The sequence below is a fragment of the Eumetopias jubatus genome, unplaced genomic scaffold (assembly GCF_037043125.1).
Source record: "Eumetopias jubatus isolate StellerSeaLion01/CBP00866 unplaced genomic scaffold, mEumJub1_p1.0 scaffold_12, whole genome shotgun sequence".
In the NCBI taxonomy this organism is placed as follows: domain Eukaryota; kingdom Metazoa; phylum Chordata; class Mammalia; order Carnivora; family Otariidae; genus Eumetopias; species Eumetopias jubatus.
The window spans coordinates 81,497,994-81,513,830 of NW_028274818.1; the positions used below are offsets into that span (position 1 = coordinate 81,497,994).

The following is a 15,837-nucleotide window of genomic DNA, read 5'->3' on the forward strand; positions in this document are numbered from 1 at the left end:
CTGTATGTTCAGAACATAGAATTTCCTATTGGAATCTGGTATATACTATACTGCATTTATAGAAAAAAAAGTATTTGCCTTACCGGTGACAGATGTGAACTACACTAATGGCAGTGATCACTTTGAAATATGTACAAATACAGAATCATTATGTTGTATACCTAAAACTACTATGTTATATGTTAGTTATACCTCAATAAATTTTTTTTTCCCCCCAGGGAGCCTGGGGTGGCTCAGTCGGTTAAGCATCTGACTGTTGATTTCAGCTCAGGTTGTGACCTCAGGGCCATGCCGCGGCCGAGCTCTGCACTCAGTGGGGAGACTGCTTGAGCTTCTCTTCCTCCCTCTCCCTTTGCCCCTCCTCCCACTCGCGCATGGTCTCTCTAAATAAATAAAATCTTTTAAAAAAATATTTTTCCCTGCAACAGAGGTGAGCAAACTATAGCATACCGCCTACTTTGTAAATAAAGTTTTATTGTAACATAGCTATGCGCTGTATGATTTATATACCGCCCATGGCCGCTTTGCATTACAACGGCAGAGCTGAGTACTTGTGACAAAACCCCGTCACCTGCAAAACGCCTAAAACATTTATTATCTAGACCTGTACGGATCGCTTGTTGACCCTTGCCCTACAAAGGCCACGTAAGGTGGCTTTCAAAACAGGTATAATGAAAAGTGCTTAGCTCCCCTTCTCCTCCAAATTCCTTATGAAACTGCCTCTTATACACTTCCAAGTTTTATAAACTGGTAAATACTACAGTTGTCTTTCTCCCTTCCTGGAAGGCAGCCTGGGTCCAATTGGACTTGATTAGTTAGTATCTAACACCTAATTAGACTTACTGTCGGCCGTGTCACATAGCAGGTGCTCAGTAAATGTGACCCGAACGGAAACCACACTCACTGAACAGAGATGAGGAATCACACACCTGCCGCCCAAAGATAGTTATACCCCTGGGCAGCACCTGAGGCTCTGCTTTAATAGCCTATCTATTAACCCTGGATCATGACGAAGGTGATGGCTGAACCCCATCCCCCCGCCCCCCAGTGATGTGTCCTTGCAGGTCACTTACTTTTCATCTTGTCCTTGGCTCCAGCAATCAAGTAATAAAAGATGTGGAATGTCCTCTCGTCTCTGGCTTGGCGAATTGCCCGTGACTTCTCCAGCAGATCTGATTTGAGGTGGGAGTTAAGAATTCTGGGGGTACCACGGTGTTTCCTTTGCCAGAATCTACCCTTCCTCCCCCATCCCTGTCTCACCAACCGCAGGAGGGGAGATCTCATTTAAGCCTTACAACCTATCCGAGGAAGTAAATGCAAATTTTATTTGCATTTTCAGCATAGGGAAACAGAGGCTCGGGGAAGGAAGTCATTTTCCAAGAGCACACAGCTAGCAAGTGGCAAAGCCGCGTCTGTGGTGGCCAAAAGCACCCTGGCCGAGGGGGTGGGGTTCAACTAGCCTCGGGAAAGAGAATGTGAACACACCCCTAATTCATCTAAGGGGAAAGCCCATTCTGCTGTGGTGCGGCATGGAGACCACGGGGGTCCCGGATTGTGGGGTGGAGGGCACACGGGTGGCTGGGCTGTTGTACCAGGTGGATTTCCTCACCCCTAAGTGCGATGTTGCAGGACGTTAGGGCAGGCCCACCTGTGCCCCACAAGGTAGCAGTGCTGGCCTTCCCGGAGCTCTAAAACTGCCTAGAAGCTGCCTCACTGTTCCAGCGCACTTCCAACTGTGCGTCCTTAGAAGGCTTGTTAAAATCCAGGGGGCCGGCCCAACCCTGGAGCCCTGTGTCCACAGGGGCAGGGCCCACAGCCTGCATTTCTAACAAGCTCACAGGTGAGGCAGGTGCTGCTGCCGGGCTATGCACTTTGCCGGCCACGGATCTGAAGGGCAGAAGCTGAGGCCAGAGGGAGGGGTCTCTCCCCGAGACTTGCCGTGAACATAGGAGATGAACAGCTGAGAAGCGTGTGCAGGGCTCCAAGAACAGGCTGTAAGACAGATTTCTCCCTGGGTGGGCTGGCCATGCAGACCCAAGATCGTGGGGGGCTCAGCCCATGGCGGGCACCTGGTCTCAGAGTGGTGGGTTGACAGCCTGGGGCCTGCTTCCTCCAAAACAAACAGGAAGCTGTTCCTTTACATCTAAAGAGTCAGAATCCCGCTGGCCCACCGGTGCCCACGGCCTACTCATCGGCATCCCAGCAGAAGGTCAGGGCCCGGCTGGGTCCTCTGCAGAGACAGCATCTCTACCTCTCAGAGTTGGGCCAGAATTAAATGAGATACTATGTGCCAAGGGCCCAGGCTGGTGCCCAACGCACAGCAACCCCTGCATAAGGTTAATGATCATCAAAATGCCAGAAGTTCTACAATCTCTTTTCTCAGCCCTGGGGCCAGAAGAGGTTCAGGATTTGCTAGATTTTGGACCACTGTGGATATACGATATGAGTAACCTAGGACACTCCCAATGGCGCCGAGGGAGCCCATTAATACTCCCGCAGCAAAAGACATCACTGTTCTCCTGAGGGGAAAAGGGAGACTACAAATAGCCTCTTGTGGGCTCAGCAGGTTTTGCCATCAGCTGAGTTTCGGTTTTCAGAAGTTTCTGGATTTTAGAATTTGTGGACCTGTATCATCAGTGGCCTTGAGGGGAAAACCACCCTGTGTGGCCAGACATAGTCTAATCTGGGGGGGCACCTGGGGGGCATAGGGAGGAAATGCTCGCCCCTCTGTGCCTCAGCAGTTAGGGTTTTGCCCATTTTCCAGTCACATAAACCCGATTCTGACGTGCCAGTTTAAGGAGCTAACACTTGCTGTGGATGCTTCTCTAGATGAATGCAGACATTTCATACTGGATGGATGCTGATTTTCTCGGGAACAACGTCTGGGTGGATTAAAATAGAAAATGACAAAAGTTGGGGGCACCTGGGTGGCTCAGTCAGTTAAGCGCCTGACTCTTGATTTCAGCTCAGATCGTCATCTCAGGGTCGTGAGATCGAGCCCCACATCGGGCTCCGTGCTCGGTGGGGAGTCGGCTGGAGAGGCTCTCGCTCTCTCCCTCTCCCTCTGCCCCTCCCTGCCTACCCACATGTGTGCTCTCTCTCTCTCTCTTAAAAAAAAAAAAAATGACAAAAGTTGATGACGGCACAAGAACCACAGATGCTTGCGGTGGGCCGAGCCCTGGGCCAAGGGCCGTACCGGTCCTTCCACGGAACCACAGTTGAACTACAGCTCCACACATAGGCTGTTATCACTCCCATTTCACAGGGGCAAAAGCGAAGCTCAGAGAGGTTAAGCGACTTGCCCCAAGCCCCACAGCTGACATGGCAGAGCGGAGAATGGACAAGACTTGAGCCGCTCTGAAGTCCTCCCTCACCCAGGGCACCAAAATCCAACTACAACACTCCCCAGGGTCCCACAAGTGCCAAGCAAATGCTGTACGAGCAGCTAGAAAAATACAACGTCCTTGAGCCTCAGAGGCACCTGTCATGCTTCTGGGTTGATCAATCACTGAGCCGTAGACTTGGTCCCCGAGTCCAGAAATTTCCAAGTGGCTCACTTTGCCATCCAGAGTCTCAACAATGATGCTCTCTGGGTCCTTCACAGCCACTGCTATTCCCCTGGGCAAGCTCTGTCTTCACCAATTTCCTATCTCTGGGCTGGAAACTGGTTACAGACCAGGTCCCTAGGCAGGACAAGGGGTCCACGGGCTCAAAAAGGAGCAAGTGACGATCACACCAGAGCCAATACTCAACCAGCCTCATTCTGCCCCTGGCGTGGTTCTAATTGCTTTATGTGAGTTAATTCACTTTATTCTCACAACAGCTCTGCGAAGCATCACCCCCCCATTGCACTGATGAGGCACAGAGAGGTTGAGTAACTGGTCTGAGGTCACTCAGCTAAGGAGAGGTCAACCCAGAATCAAAGGCAGGCTGTTTGGGTTTTACGTTTGCCTGCTATCAAGAGACAACAACCCCAGGGCAGATCTGTTCTGGAAGGAACCCAAGAACGGGGTGTGGGGGGGGGGAGCGAGGGGCAGCTCGTCCACCTTTCTGGGGCCTCTCAGGCTGGGGGCAGGAGGTGGGTTGCGGGACAGGTCCCGTGTGACCCAGGCTCAGCAAAGGATACAGGTCTCAATGTTGGCTCCCACGATGTAACCAGTGACATCGAAGTTGATGCGGATGAATTTGCCCTGCCAACAGGAAAACACAGTTCACGGGGGGGAGCTCCCCAGCCTCAGGTCCTCACCCCCGCCCTGCAGGTAAGTGGAGAGAGAGACGTCAGGGAGCATTTGAGGGCTGGGGAGGGGACAGAGAGTTTCTTGCAAACCCTCAGAACCTCACGGGTCAGCATGTCGGAAGGAACCACCATCTGCTGAGCTGGGACGATTTCGGGCCTCGTAGCAACAGCGGAACTTATAAAACACATTCACAGATCAATTTCATTTGGCTCTTGCAACGCCCCTCAGCTGGGCCTGGTTATCCTCGTTTTAAAGGTGGGGAAACTGAGGCTGAGAGAGGTAGTATGACCTGCCCAATGGGCCAGTGCTCCTAAGAGGTAGAGCCACAACTACGGACAAGGCAAATTTTGTGGCTGGAGGGCTCCCTCCTTGCCCCCTGCCCAGAAGCAGGAGGGCCCCGCCATAATCCACCAGGCTCAAGTTCATCCAGCTGGGAATCAGTCCTCCTTGGGACAGGCGAACCAGGTCTTCGAGTCATTAACCACCCACTTTCAGGGTTCTCCTGCCCCTGTGAGGCTCAAGTGAGAAAGGGAGCCCCTTGGAGTCTGGGGAAGTGTACGTGAGAAGGTGGCACCTCCAGCCTCGTTGGCCGTCAGCTCCCCAACTAGGCCACAAGCCTCACAAAGGAACCGCTTCTGAACTATTTGCCACAATCCTGTGAGCTGGTTCAGCATCTGGTCTACAGCAGGTGCTTAATAAAAACTGAGCAAAGGAAAAAGCAAGAGGATGGTGCATATAACAGTGTACAAATGATTATACACAGTAGGTGCCTAATAAATACTTGCTGAAGGATGTACGTGCCTAGTACATAGTGGGTGCTCAATTCGTGTTTTGCTGAATAAATGGATGAGTATTAAATGTCTAGCACCTACAGGAGCTCGGTAACTAGTTACTGAATAAATGTCAAATGCCTAACAGGTGCCTCGTATACAAACAAAATGAATATCTGTTGAGTGAATGAATGAATGAATGAATGAATGAATGAAGGGATGTGTGGCAGGAGCCCTTGCAGCCTTGAAAGGTCACAACAGGACTGAAGGTACGAGCAAAATGCTGTTGTGAGGTACTCCTCCACCCGTTCTGTCTCAGGCTCCCTGCGCACACAGACTCTGCGTTCTCAGGCAGGTGGGGACACCACAGGAGTTTTGCTACTTACAAATCGTGAAGAGTTGTCGTTCTTGACCGTTTTGGCATTGCCAAAAGCCTCCAGAATCGGGTTTGCTTGCAGAAGCTGCTTTTCCAGCTCACCCTAAAATTTATTCACATCTAGTTAGTGGAGAAAGTAACCCAGGCATTGACAGTTCTGCCCTAGATGGTGGTTGCCCCAAAACTCTGCCCTTAACCTACAGGTTCTCTCCTATCCTATCTCCTATCCTGTTTGAGACTCCAATGCTAATGTCCAGATTTACTCCAGGGTTTCAGAAGAGAAGCAACCGGCCAGGCTTTCTGATAGCTAAGACATCTGTTCCCCAGGAAGGCCACTTTCTGAACCACTGCACAATGCTGAAGACGTCATTTACATTGTAATGAACTGTGCTCCGTGGAGTTGTGCAGGGCACAACCTGCGCTGCTGTCCATGGCAGTTCTGCTGCTGCGCACATTTAACAAGCAGCTGTCTTCAAGTTAACCACTACAATCCTCCTCCTGATGGTTTTAGTGTGATTTTTTTTTTTTTTTAAGTTGCAAGTTTTCTTTTCTCAGGACGAGTTTTCTGAAGTATTTTGTGGAAGGCAAATAAGGAATGCACAAAACCCACCGGGAATACTCTTAACCGACTGCAGAACAAAGCTTCAAAGCAGGTTGCCTGAGCTCCATTCATCAGGTTAAATGCAGCTGAGACTGTACACAGCCCATCGGCCCCCTCTGAGGGGACTCCTGTGCACAAACGCGGTCACGTGATTAATCATGGCAGGAAAGGGCCAACAAGTTAAGTCATGCCAGGAAAGCGATGAGTTGCTTTTGCCTAGCCCCAGAACATGGCGGTTGCAGACTGGCCCAGTGGCCTCCCCATCCAAGCTCTTCCTCTGGGCCTCCCCTGGGAAGTGCTGGGACCTGCGGGTTTCCTCCTTGCTCCCTCTGTGAATTCCCGGTCCCTTTCCTCAGGGCACCAGGGCGGGGCTAAAAAGAAGCTGGGAACGGTTCTAGAAGGAAGTGGGAGTGCACAGTTCTCTCCCTGTGCCTCTGTCCACCAGGAGGGCATCATGGGTAGCTGTCCCTAAAGGGGACAGGAAGCGGCTACTTTTTTCTGTGTTTATTCAAAGGTTCCCTTTCTAGAATGGGAATTCCAGCTGATGGGACCAAAAGATCCTTCTCAGGAGAGCTTTAAACATGGACATCTGGTCCCAACCGCTCATTGTATGGATGATGAGACTGTGGCTCAGAGAAGTTAAGTGACTTGGCCAGGGTCACACAGGATTAGATCCCAAATAAGAATCCTGATTCTCCTTCTGATCCATCCATGACACGGCCTCCCAGGATCTCACTAAGATGGACTGAGTGTGATCCTAGCACAAGCTAGGACCTCTGAGGATCTCTTCCAGAAGGGGACCCATACGCCAGCCCCCCAAGCTCTGCGTTAGAGATGAGTTTACATCTGCAGAGGTCCAGGTAGGACCCCGTTGGGTGTCGCATAGCTGGGGCCTTACCGTGCCACCAAAGCTAGTGCATCGCAAACTCCAAGTCTCCTGTTTCTGGAGCCCTGGGTCAAGCAACCAGCATGCAAAGACAGACACGCACTGCACACACATGCACGGGGACACATCGGTGCGCAGGGGACGGGGCTCAGGGGAGAAACGTAGGGATGATGGCAGGCAGGAGGGAGGGAGGGAGGGAGGCATGCCACAGCAGTGCCATTAACTGACTGTCAATCAAGCCAGGGAAGCTTCAGGGCCAGAGTGTCCTAAAATGCTCAACCAGAGGGGACAGATGTTTCTAGGGCGGTCCAATCAGGGGTACCGGCGGTAGATGCGTTGGTGGGAAGGGTGGGGGGCGGGATTCATTCTGAACTGGAGAATTCCATTCCAGGCTGGAGGAAAACCTGGAGAATTCCAAGGGGAGTCCCGCGGGTGGCGCCCGGGGCCCCCCACCCCACTCGTTGGCATCGGACCCCCCACTGGAGGGCACTTGGGTGAGCTGGTTGGTTTGGGCTGTGAAAACTCGGGGGTCCCCTCCCCTTCTACCATCAGCTACAGGACTTCAGTGGGTGCAACAGGAGCATGCAGGTCTAAATACACTCCGTGCCTCCCGTACACACCAGGAAAACACTCTTAGTTACTCACGTAGGCAAGAGCTGGGCCCTGCTGTAGTTGAACAATACAGTATAAAACAAATGTCAGAGTCATTCCAATCACGTGCACGTCCGGGGCTGGAGAATTAGGACTGCAATCCCGCCCTCTTCCCAGACAGCCTGGAGCCCCCGAGGTAATTGGGGGGGCAGCAACTTTTCTTTGATCCTGGTTCCTTTCTGTTTCACTCGTTCCTTGTAAGAATTTCTCAGAGACTCAGACATTTCAAAAGTTTTTGTCATTGCGGGGGCCAAGGTGGGCTCTTGAAATGTGATCAATGAGATACTGACTGAGATGGGTTTGCAGAGGCAGAGAAAAAAGTGTCTGGCATATCGTAGGCCCTTGGTAGAGATCAGTCATTTTTAAGTATTGTTATGTCTTACGTTGACTATTATAGGGAAAGAAGAGGCAGCAGGAAGCAATGTTTCATGGCCGTGTAAACTTAACCGTTAGGGTTACGTGTTCCTATACACTGTGCCAGAGATAGTTTGGAAATGCGGGATTTCCTGCATTTGTTGGAGGGAGGGGGGGGCGGTTTGAGCCACAAGCGGTGCCCGCCCCAGACAAGCTGTCTCTGTGATGGATCCAGAGCCGTCTGTGAGGTCTAGAAAGCAAGACCCCCAAGCTGTCTTCAGGCCTCCACGCTGCCATCTCCCCAGCCCCAAACCTCCAGACAGAGGCGCCGGCAAGTCCCTCAAGCAGCCCCACTGCGTGTCCCCTCCTCGGGGACAGATGAGGCAGGGGCTAAGATGGGGGAGGAAGAAGAGACGGATGGACCCCAGGAGGGATGATTCTAGAAACTTGCTCTTCTTTTCCTCAAATTGCGCCATTGTGGGTTTACCTGTAGGATTATCTGACAGCGATCCCTCTTTCCCACCCGTCTAGAAGCCCGGTGAATTGAATGACAGCATCGCTGGGACTCATGGCCGGACCCCAGCCCACGATGCCCAGCACTCAGGGGACGCGCGGTCACGGCCCTGGACCAAAGCCCATAGCTGAGTGACACTGCTACTCCCATCCCCTGGGGTCCTAGTCAGAGGGGCACGTGGAGGAGTGACAGGGGCGTCCAGTCCTAGGGAGTTTACAGAGATTCGTTTACAGGGCGGTTCTCAATCTGGGTGCCCCAGAGGACACCTGGCGATGCCAGGGGCCGTTTTCGGCCGGCACGGCTCGGTAGAGATGTTGCTACCAGCATCTTGTGGGGGAGAGGTCGGGATGCTGCTAAAAGCCCTACAGCGCCCAAGTCATGAAACAGGACCCCTCAGGATGATGATCGGGGCTGAGGCGAGGAATCGGCCAGAGCCAAAGGGCCCACCCAGCTGGAAAAAGACTCCTCCTGTGAGTTGCCGGGCAAGGGGCCCATTAAACATGGATCCAGGGCCTCTCAACGGAGCCCAGAGACCCATGTGCTGGGCCTTAGCCACTGAACAGGAGTTGTACTCACCGTGATGCTCGTATCCTTCTTGCCCTTGTGGGAGGAGGCCACCACGGCCAGGTACTGGATGACTTTCTTGGTGTTTTCCGTTTTCCCGGCTCCGGACTCCCCTCTGAAAGACATGGGAACAGTGAGCCACTGGAAATAAGCCTATTCTCGTTCTAGAGCTCTGGGCCATTTGCCAGGTAGGGCAAGGGAGGCTCCCAGAGGGGAAGCGACTTGCCCAAGGTCATGGCACCGGCACAGAGCTGGGCTGGGCCTCAAATGCTAGCCGCCACCTCAATGAACGACTCCCGAGAGGGCCCAGGAAAGGATTCGGATGCAAAGAGGAAGAAAGAAAAACTGAGTTTTCCTACCAAGGTCCAAACTTAGGTTTATCTGGAATCATCTACTTTTTGTTTAAAATATTTTATTTTTTTAGAGCATTTTCTAGGTTCGCAACAAGGTCGAGCAGAAAGTACACTGAGTTCCTCTATCCCCCTGTCCCTCGATGTGCACAGCCTCCCCCCGTGACTAACACCCCCCCGTCAGAGCGGTGCATTTGTTATAATCAATGAACTTACACTGACATATCATCACCCAAAGTCCGGAGTTTACATCAGGGTTCATGCTTTGGTGCTGGACGTTCTGTGGGTTTGGACACACGTAACGTGACATGAATCCATCATTATAGTACCACACAGAAGAGTTTCTCTGCAAATCACCTACTTTTAAGGCATCATGAGCTTCGTTGACAGATAGAAAGATCAGGCAAAGGGCAGCCTTCTGGGAAGGAAACAGGTACCTCTTAGAGTGCCAGACCCTACGGTAAAACTTTTAGAAGCTTCCCTTACAGGTTATCCCACCAATCACTGGGCAGATTTAAGTCCCTTCCTCCTCAGGAGAAGCCCACTCTGATTGTAAGATGGCTAGCTAATGATCTGAGTCAAGTATCTGAGGATAAACCTGGTTGAAATAATTCACACTAAAGTATAAATGACTGATATGTTTAGATCAGCAGAGCACTGTTTGTCTTTTCAAAAGAGCACTCCTAGAATATGGCAGATTTTTTTTCAATCAAAGGGCCTTCTTGAACCACCTGCCTCTCTTGGCCACCAAAGATCATCATGGTGGGATTGCTTCACTCTAGGTTCCTAGGTACTGACTCTAATTCCCATCCTTCCTGGTGAATTGGAAGGACAGGGCCTCAACCAAAACTTTCTTCCCTTCTCGTCCTCCCCTCCCATTTTCTTGTTTTTCCTTTAGTTGCCTAGACTCTCTCATTTTCTGAGCTCACTGAATATTCTGATATGCAAGAGATAATTTTTTTTTAAGTCTGGAAAAGAATGTGTCTACCGCGAGGTCAGCTCAAGGTTCTCCACCCTGAACCAGTACCACAGCACTAATGCAGTCCCTGCTCTTTTTCCTAATTAGGAAAGAAAGATATTAATCTGCCCTGCCAAGCACCCATTAACAACTTTGCTCATAGCTAGAAAAAGAAAGAAACACGTGCCCTGAATTTCTGGATCTAGTGCTGTGGGCCCCAATGTCCGGATATCAAGTGTCTGATCTCCGGGAACGCCGGCCTTAGACTTGCCCTCTCCCTCTTCCTAATGGTTATCCCAGTGGTCACATCATTTCATGTAGCCTCAGAGGTACTTTGTGAACCATGGAGTCAATTATCCCTATTTCTTGAGGGGAAAATAGAGTCTAAAAAAAAAAAATTTTTTTTTTTTTTAATTTTAAGGAGAGAGTTGCTTTTTTAGGGGGCGGAGAGGTCCCATGCTAATTGTTTCACATGCATTATCTCCTTTAGCCTCCCTCCCCCAATCCTGAAGATAGGATAGACCACTTCCCAGTTATTACAGAAGAGGAACTCTGGCCCAGAGTGGGTAAGCAACTTGCCCTAGGTCACACAGTGAGGCAAGGGCATGGTCAGAACTGAAAGTCAGGTCTCTGATTCCAGTGCAGTCAGGACTCGTTCTACTACATTTGCCTAGTCATTCCACGACACAGGCCCACCCCTCTCGGAACTTGCTTTCTAAGGCCAGAGGAACCAATGAACCAAGCCATTCAGTCATTTACACCACAGTATGAATTACTTCAATCAGGCTAACATCAGAATGCTTGACAGACATCACCCCAGACTGAAGGGGCAGGTTCTGGTTGGAGCAAGAGGAAGGAGAGAAGATCTGAGTGTGGGAAGCCATCTCCATAGGTGATCCTGAGCCTATACAGCTCTAAGACAGTATACGCAATGTCCAGATCCCCAGATCCTCCCCTTTCCCACAATAATCTCGTTTTCCACCTTTATTTTCAGCCTCTCCCACCTCTTCTCTTTTACAACAAAGATATTGGCATGACCATGACTGTGGCCCTGGCCTTTGACCTTACGAGGGAGGGGAAGCAAGACATATACTCTGGGAATCTGCTTCTCCCCATGTGGGCTGCTTGGCTCAACAGTTTCTAAGTTTAATTGATAAAAATAAATTGTCCTGGGAAACTGTGCCAAAGAAAACTCCAAAGCTCCAGGCCCACGGATGTCTGAAGATTGATGTGCTCAGGGCTGCTTTAGAAACATTAATATCTTTGCTTTTCTGACCCCTGAACTCCGGGGGTAAAGATGTCTTCCTGAACGACGCACCCGAAACCTCTGTCCTATTTCGTAGGGAACTTGGTGCCCAGTTCCCTCCTCATGACCGTATCAGGCCTCCTGGCTTTGTAATCCTCCCACTGCCAAGTCCTGCCCCAAAGGCAACGGGCGCTTTAACCCCAGCTGGGCTGGCTTCATGGGAGGGCCCTGTGCTTGACTTTGCGTTCTGATGTTGCCATCTTGAAATTCTTAATACTTTTTGAGTAAAGGGCTCTGCGTTTTCATTTTGCGTAATTTTACACATCATGTGGCTGGTCCCGGGTCCTAGGGTTGAACACCATTTACAAGTCCATTTCAGCCTGTGGTCAGCCCTTGGCAGCAAAGCCAAATTAGCTCTGGGTTTCAGAGCTGTTCAGTCCCTGGTCCTCATGGGACTCCTGCCCCTGTAGCCGGGGAGGTCCTCTAGCAATTGTGCTGTTCAACTCCTACACACCCTGCAAAGCCCAGATAAGCATTGCCTCTGTTCTGAATGCTGTCTCTAGACAGGAGCAATGCCTCCTTCCCCTACAGCATCAATCAGCAGAACAGCTCAAGCGGCCCCAAGGTGAGACTGTCTGAGTTCAAATCCCTGCTGGGCCAGTTACCTGTGTGACCTTGGGCAGGTCATTTAACTACTCCCTTGCCTTGGTTTCCTTACCTACAAAATAGGTATAATTAAAGCACTTACATGATTGTTGTAAGGATTTATTTTTTTTTAATTTTTTAATTTTTTTAAAGATTTTATTTATTTATTTGAGAGAGAGAGAATGAGAGATAGAGAGCACGAGAGGGAAGAGGGTCAGAGGGAGAAGCAGACTCCCTGCCGAGCAGGGAGCCCGATGCGGGACTCGATCCCGGGACTCCAGGATCGTGACCTGAGCCGAAGGCAGTCGCTTAACCAACTGAGCCACCCAGGCGCCCCTGTTGTAAGGATTTAAATAAGTGAATGTATAAAAGTGTTTAGAACAGTGCCAGATATACAAAAAGGCAAGCCATGATTACTTATAACCATTTCTTCCCTAATGCTTATATAAATACTTATATATTAATGCTTATATAATGTTTATATTCTGTTTATATCATTATCTTCAACATTCATACTATTATTAAAACATAAATCCTATTCTATTTTTCCACTGTATAAGCCAGGAGTCCGCAAACCAATTCCTGTAAAGAGCCAGATAGTAAATACTACTGTAGGCTTTGTGGGTCATGCATTCTCTGTCCCAACTACTCAGCTCTGCCGTGGTCAATAAAACTTCATTTACAAACAACAGTGAAGGGCCGCATTTGGCCCACCAGTCAGAGTTTGCCAACCCCTGGCAGTGGTCTCCCAACGCTTTCCTGTCCATTTTAGATTAAAGTTCAAAATCTTCCCCAGGGCCCAGAAGACCCCCGCCCCCAGCTCCCTCTGACCTCCTGCCCCACTACCCACTTCTCTCTTAATCCAGCCCCTTGTCACATACAGGTTACTCCCTGCACACATAGCTCTCTCTCAACCCAGGGCCTCTCCATACTCACCTAGGCCCCTGTTTGTTCACACTCTATGAACTACATGCTAGACCACAGGACTCAGCTCTAAACATTACATTTGCTCACTTTCCAGTTTCTTGATGGCATAATCGCCTATAGTAAATTGTGAGCCCCGACTGGGCTTATCTGGACCCCTAATTATTTTTTTTAATTTTTTAAAAAGATTTATTTATTTATTTGACAGAGAGAGACACAGCGAGAGAGGGAACACAAGCAGGGGGAGTGGGAGAGGGAGAGGCAGGCCTCCCGCTGAGCAGGGAGCCCGATGCGGGGTTCGATCCCAGGAACCCAGGGATCATGACCTGAGCCGAAGGCAGCCAACTTAACGACCGAGCCACCCAGGCGCCCCTGGACACCTAATTATTTTGAAAAAGCTCATATCCTGCCATCAACATGTTGGTCCTCAAGTCACTTTGGCTGATTGTGACAATAGCCCAAATGAAATTTAATAAGGAGAGTTAAGCGGATGATGGTTTGGGGGCAACTGGACACATGTGCAAATAAAAGTTGAATGGCTACAGCCAATGCCCACTCACTGGGCGCTGGCCATGTTCAGGGGCAGTATGCTAGGGGACAAGGACACTGTCCCACCCTCATTGAGCTTACGTTCCAGGAGAGGGAGACAGAAATTAGCCAAGGAAATGAGTAAGTCATTTAAATCAGGGTCATCTGAGGGTCTGTTATGGCTCTATCAGGGCGGCACGATGGGGGGCTGGGGCCAGGGGGTCTGTTGGTGGGTAGCCAGAGGGGGAGCAGAGCTCTGCAAGATGCAGGTGGTAGCCTGATGCGTGGGGTGTGTTACTAACAGTGAAATCACTAACGAAAAGCCACAAAAATGCACTGTGGTACTAAATCTAGCACGCAAAGGACACAGTCAGGGAGCTGAAACACAAAGGCAGAGCTCCCTCTGCTGGGAACGTGTGCGTCATCGGGCTCTGTGCATCTTGGTTGGGGGTTACAAATAAATTTTAGCAAGTAGGTGAATTTGCAAATATGGAATCAAGAAATAATAAGGACCGACTGTATATATATATTTATATATACTTATGTATATTTTTTAAGTCTGGAAACAGTCACAGCTACCATCCATAGAGGGGGGGTTAAATAAAACACAGCATTTCTGGGCAGCCTCAAGGAGGGAGGCTGGATTACGCATGATCAGACAGAACGCCCTCCAAGATCCACTGCTGAGTGGAAAAAGCAAGAGCAGATCAGCACATGCAGGAGGCAATCATTGTGTTTTCTAAAATCTAGAGTTCTGGATCCTCCTGGGGAGGGAAAAAAAAAAAAAAAAAAAAAACCCAACCAGCTCTGGGAACAGTTCATCAGCATTCTCCCATGGCATAAGTTTGTCTGGGGAAGGATCACAGCTGCCCCTCGAATGGGTGTGAGCTTTCCAGTTTGCCACAGTCCCCACCACTCCCTAATGTCACCCCTGACCTAATCCACCCCTTTCTGTTCCCTACCAGCCTCTCCGAGGCATTAGCATTTGTAACTTCTGGTCTGAGGACACAATGAATGTCTGTACGTGGCTAGCTATAGATCTACCAGCCAGGCCTAAATGCATTAAGATAATCATGGACATAGCTTATCATGATTATGATTCGCCACTAGTCATCATCTGTCACCCCATACGGTTCTCCTTGCTTTCGCCTGGCATGGCTGAGGGCAAAGCTGCACTTTTAAAAATAACTGACAAGTAACAGTTATGTTCGCTGAGCGTTAAATGACATCATCAGGCACTGGGCGCTGTGCTTTCCGTGAATTAACTCATATATTCCTCACAGCCGCCCTGTGAGGTGGGTGCAGCTGTCTACTTCACAGGCAAGGAAACTGAGGCGCAGACAGGGTAGGTGGCTGTCTGTGAGATTATGGCAGAGCCGAGTCCCAGACTCCCTTCTTCTCTGTCTAGCTCGCTGGCTGCCCCTAAAATGAAAATCTGGCCTGTTCTGGAGCCAAAATGGCCCTATGTTGCCTCGCTTGGGGCAGCCAAGTATAGTCACATCGCTTAGGGGCCAAAGGGACCCCAGCACCCCCTATCACTTTACTTCGCCAGCCAGCAGTGTTGGCTAACAGTCTGAGGACCCCTGTGCCAGGGTGGGCTCACTCCCAGCCTAGCCTGGGCTCCCCATGAGCTGAGACCAGGGCCCTCTCTTCAGCCCCTGCATGCGCCAAGTAACTCCAGACGGGTTTCTCCCACAAGACCCGCACCCAGGGGTCAGCAATCGGGGGGATGAACCAGACATTCTCACTGCAAAATGAGCACCATGATCTCCAGGACCCCCCAGTCCTCCCCCAGCTCATGTTTGCCGCCCCTTCTGAACTCCCCAACGGGCCACAGAGGGGAGGCGTGGGAGCCCCTTTCCTCTGTTGGCAGGGACTCCCCAGAGCCACACCACCCTCTCTCCACCCCAATGCCATTGGTGGGTGTACACAGTTTGGAGTCAGCCATGCTTTCGGCATCCCCCAGAAAGATGCCTGTGCCGGGTGTTGCCATCCCTGTGAGCTCGCTGGCTGGCCCACCTGCCTCAGAGGCGCACGTCACGCTAGATAAAAACCTGGGTGTTCCCAGCTCCACCCCAGGCCACTGAGTCAGGAGTCTCCCGGGTGAACCCAGACCGTCAGGCTCCTGAACCAGTCGCTCAGCAACTGATGTGCAGCCACATCTGGGGACAGAGTCTAGCAGGACCTGCACCCCAGGGGTACCTGAGATGGTTTTAAGCAGTCATAGTCCCC

The 15,837-nt window shown here is 50.6% G+C and overlaps 1 protein-coding gene across 2 annotated transcripts in view; it reads right to left on the minus strand.

The window, feature by feature from the left end:
* The window catches only part of MYH11 (myosin heavy chain 11), a 91,210-nt gene that overhangs the window by 44,169 nt on the left and 31,204 nt on the right, over positions 1 to 15,837 (minus strand). Inside the window, exons 4-8 of one of the 2 annotated variants that reach the window (XM_028117443.2) lie at positions 8,967 to 9,069; positions 7,517 to 7,537; positions 5,395 to 5,487; positions 4,127 to 4,190; positions 1,074 to 1,172 (exon numbers count right to left, since the gene is read on the minus strand). In XM_028117443.2, coding sequence (XP_027973244.1) covers positions 1,074 to 1,172; positions 4,127 to 4,190; positions 5,395 to 5,487; positions 7,517 to 7,537; positions 8,967 to 9,069 — 380 coding nt within the window. The remainder of the gene's footprint in view (positions 1 to 1,073; positions 1,173 to 4,126; positions 4,191 to 5,394; positions 5,488 to 7,516; positions 7,538 to 8,966; positions 9,070 to 15,837) is intronic. The other variant, XM_028117441.2, reaches the window with a different exon arrangement.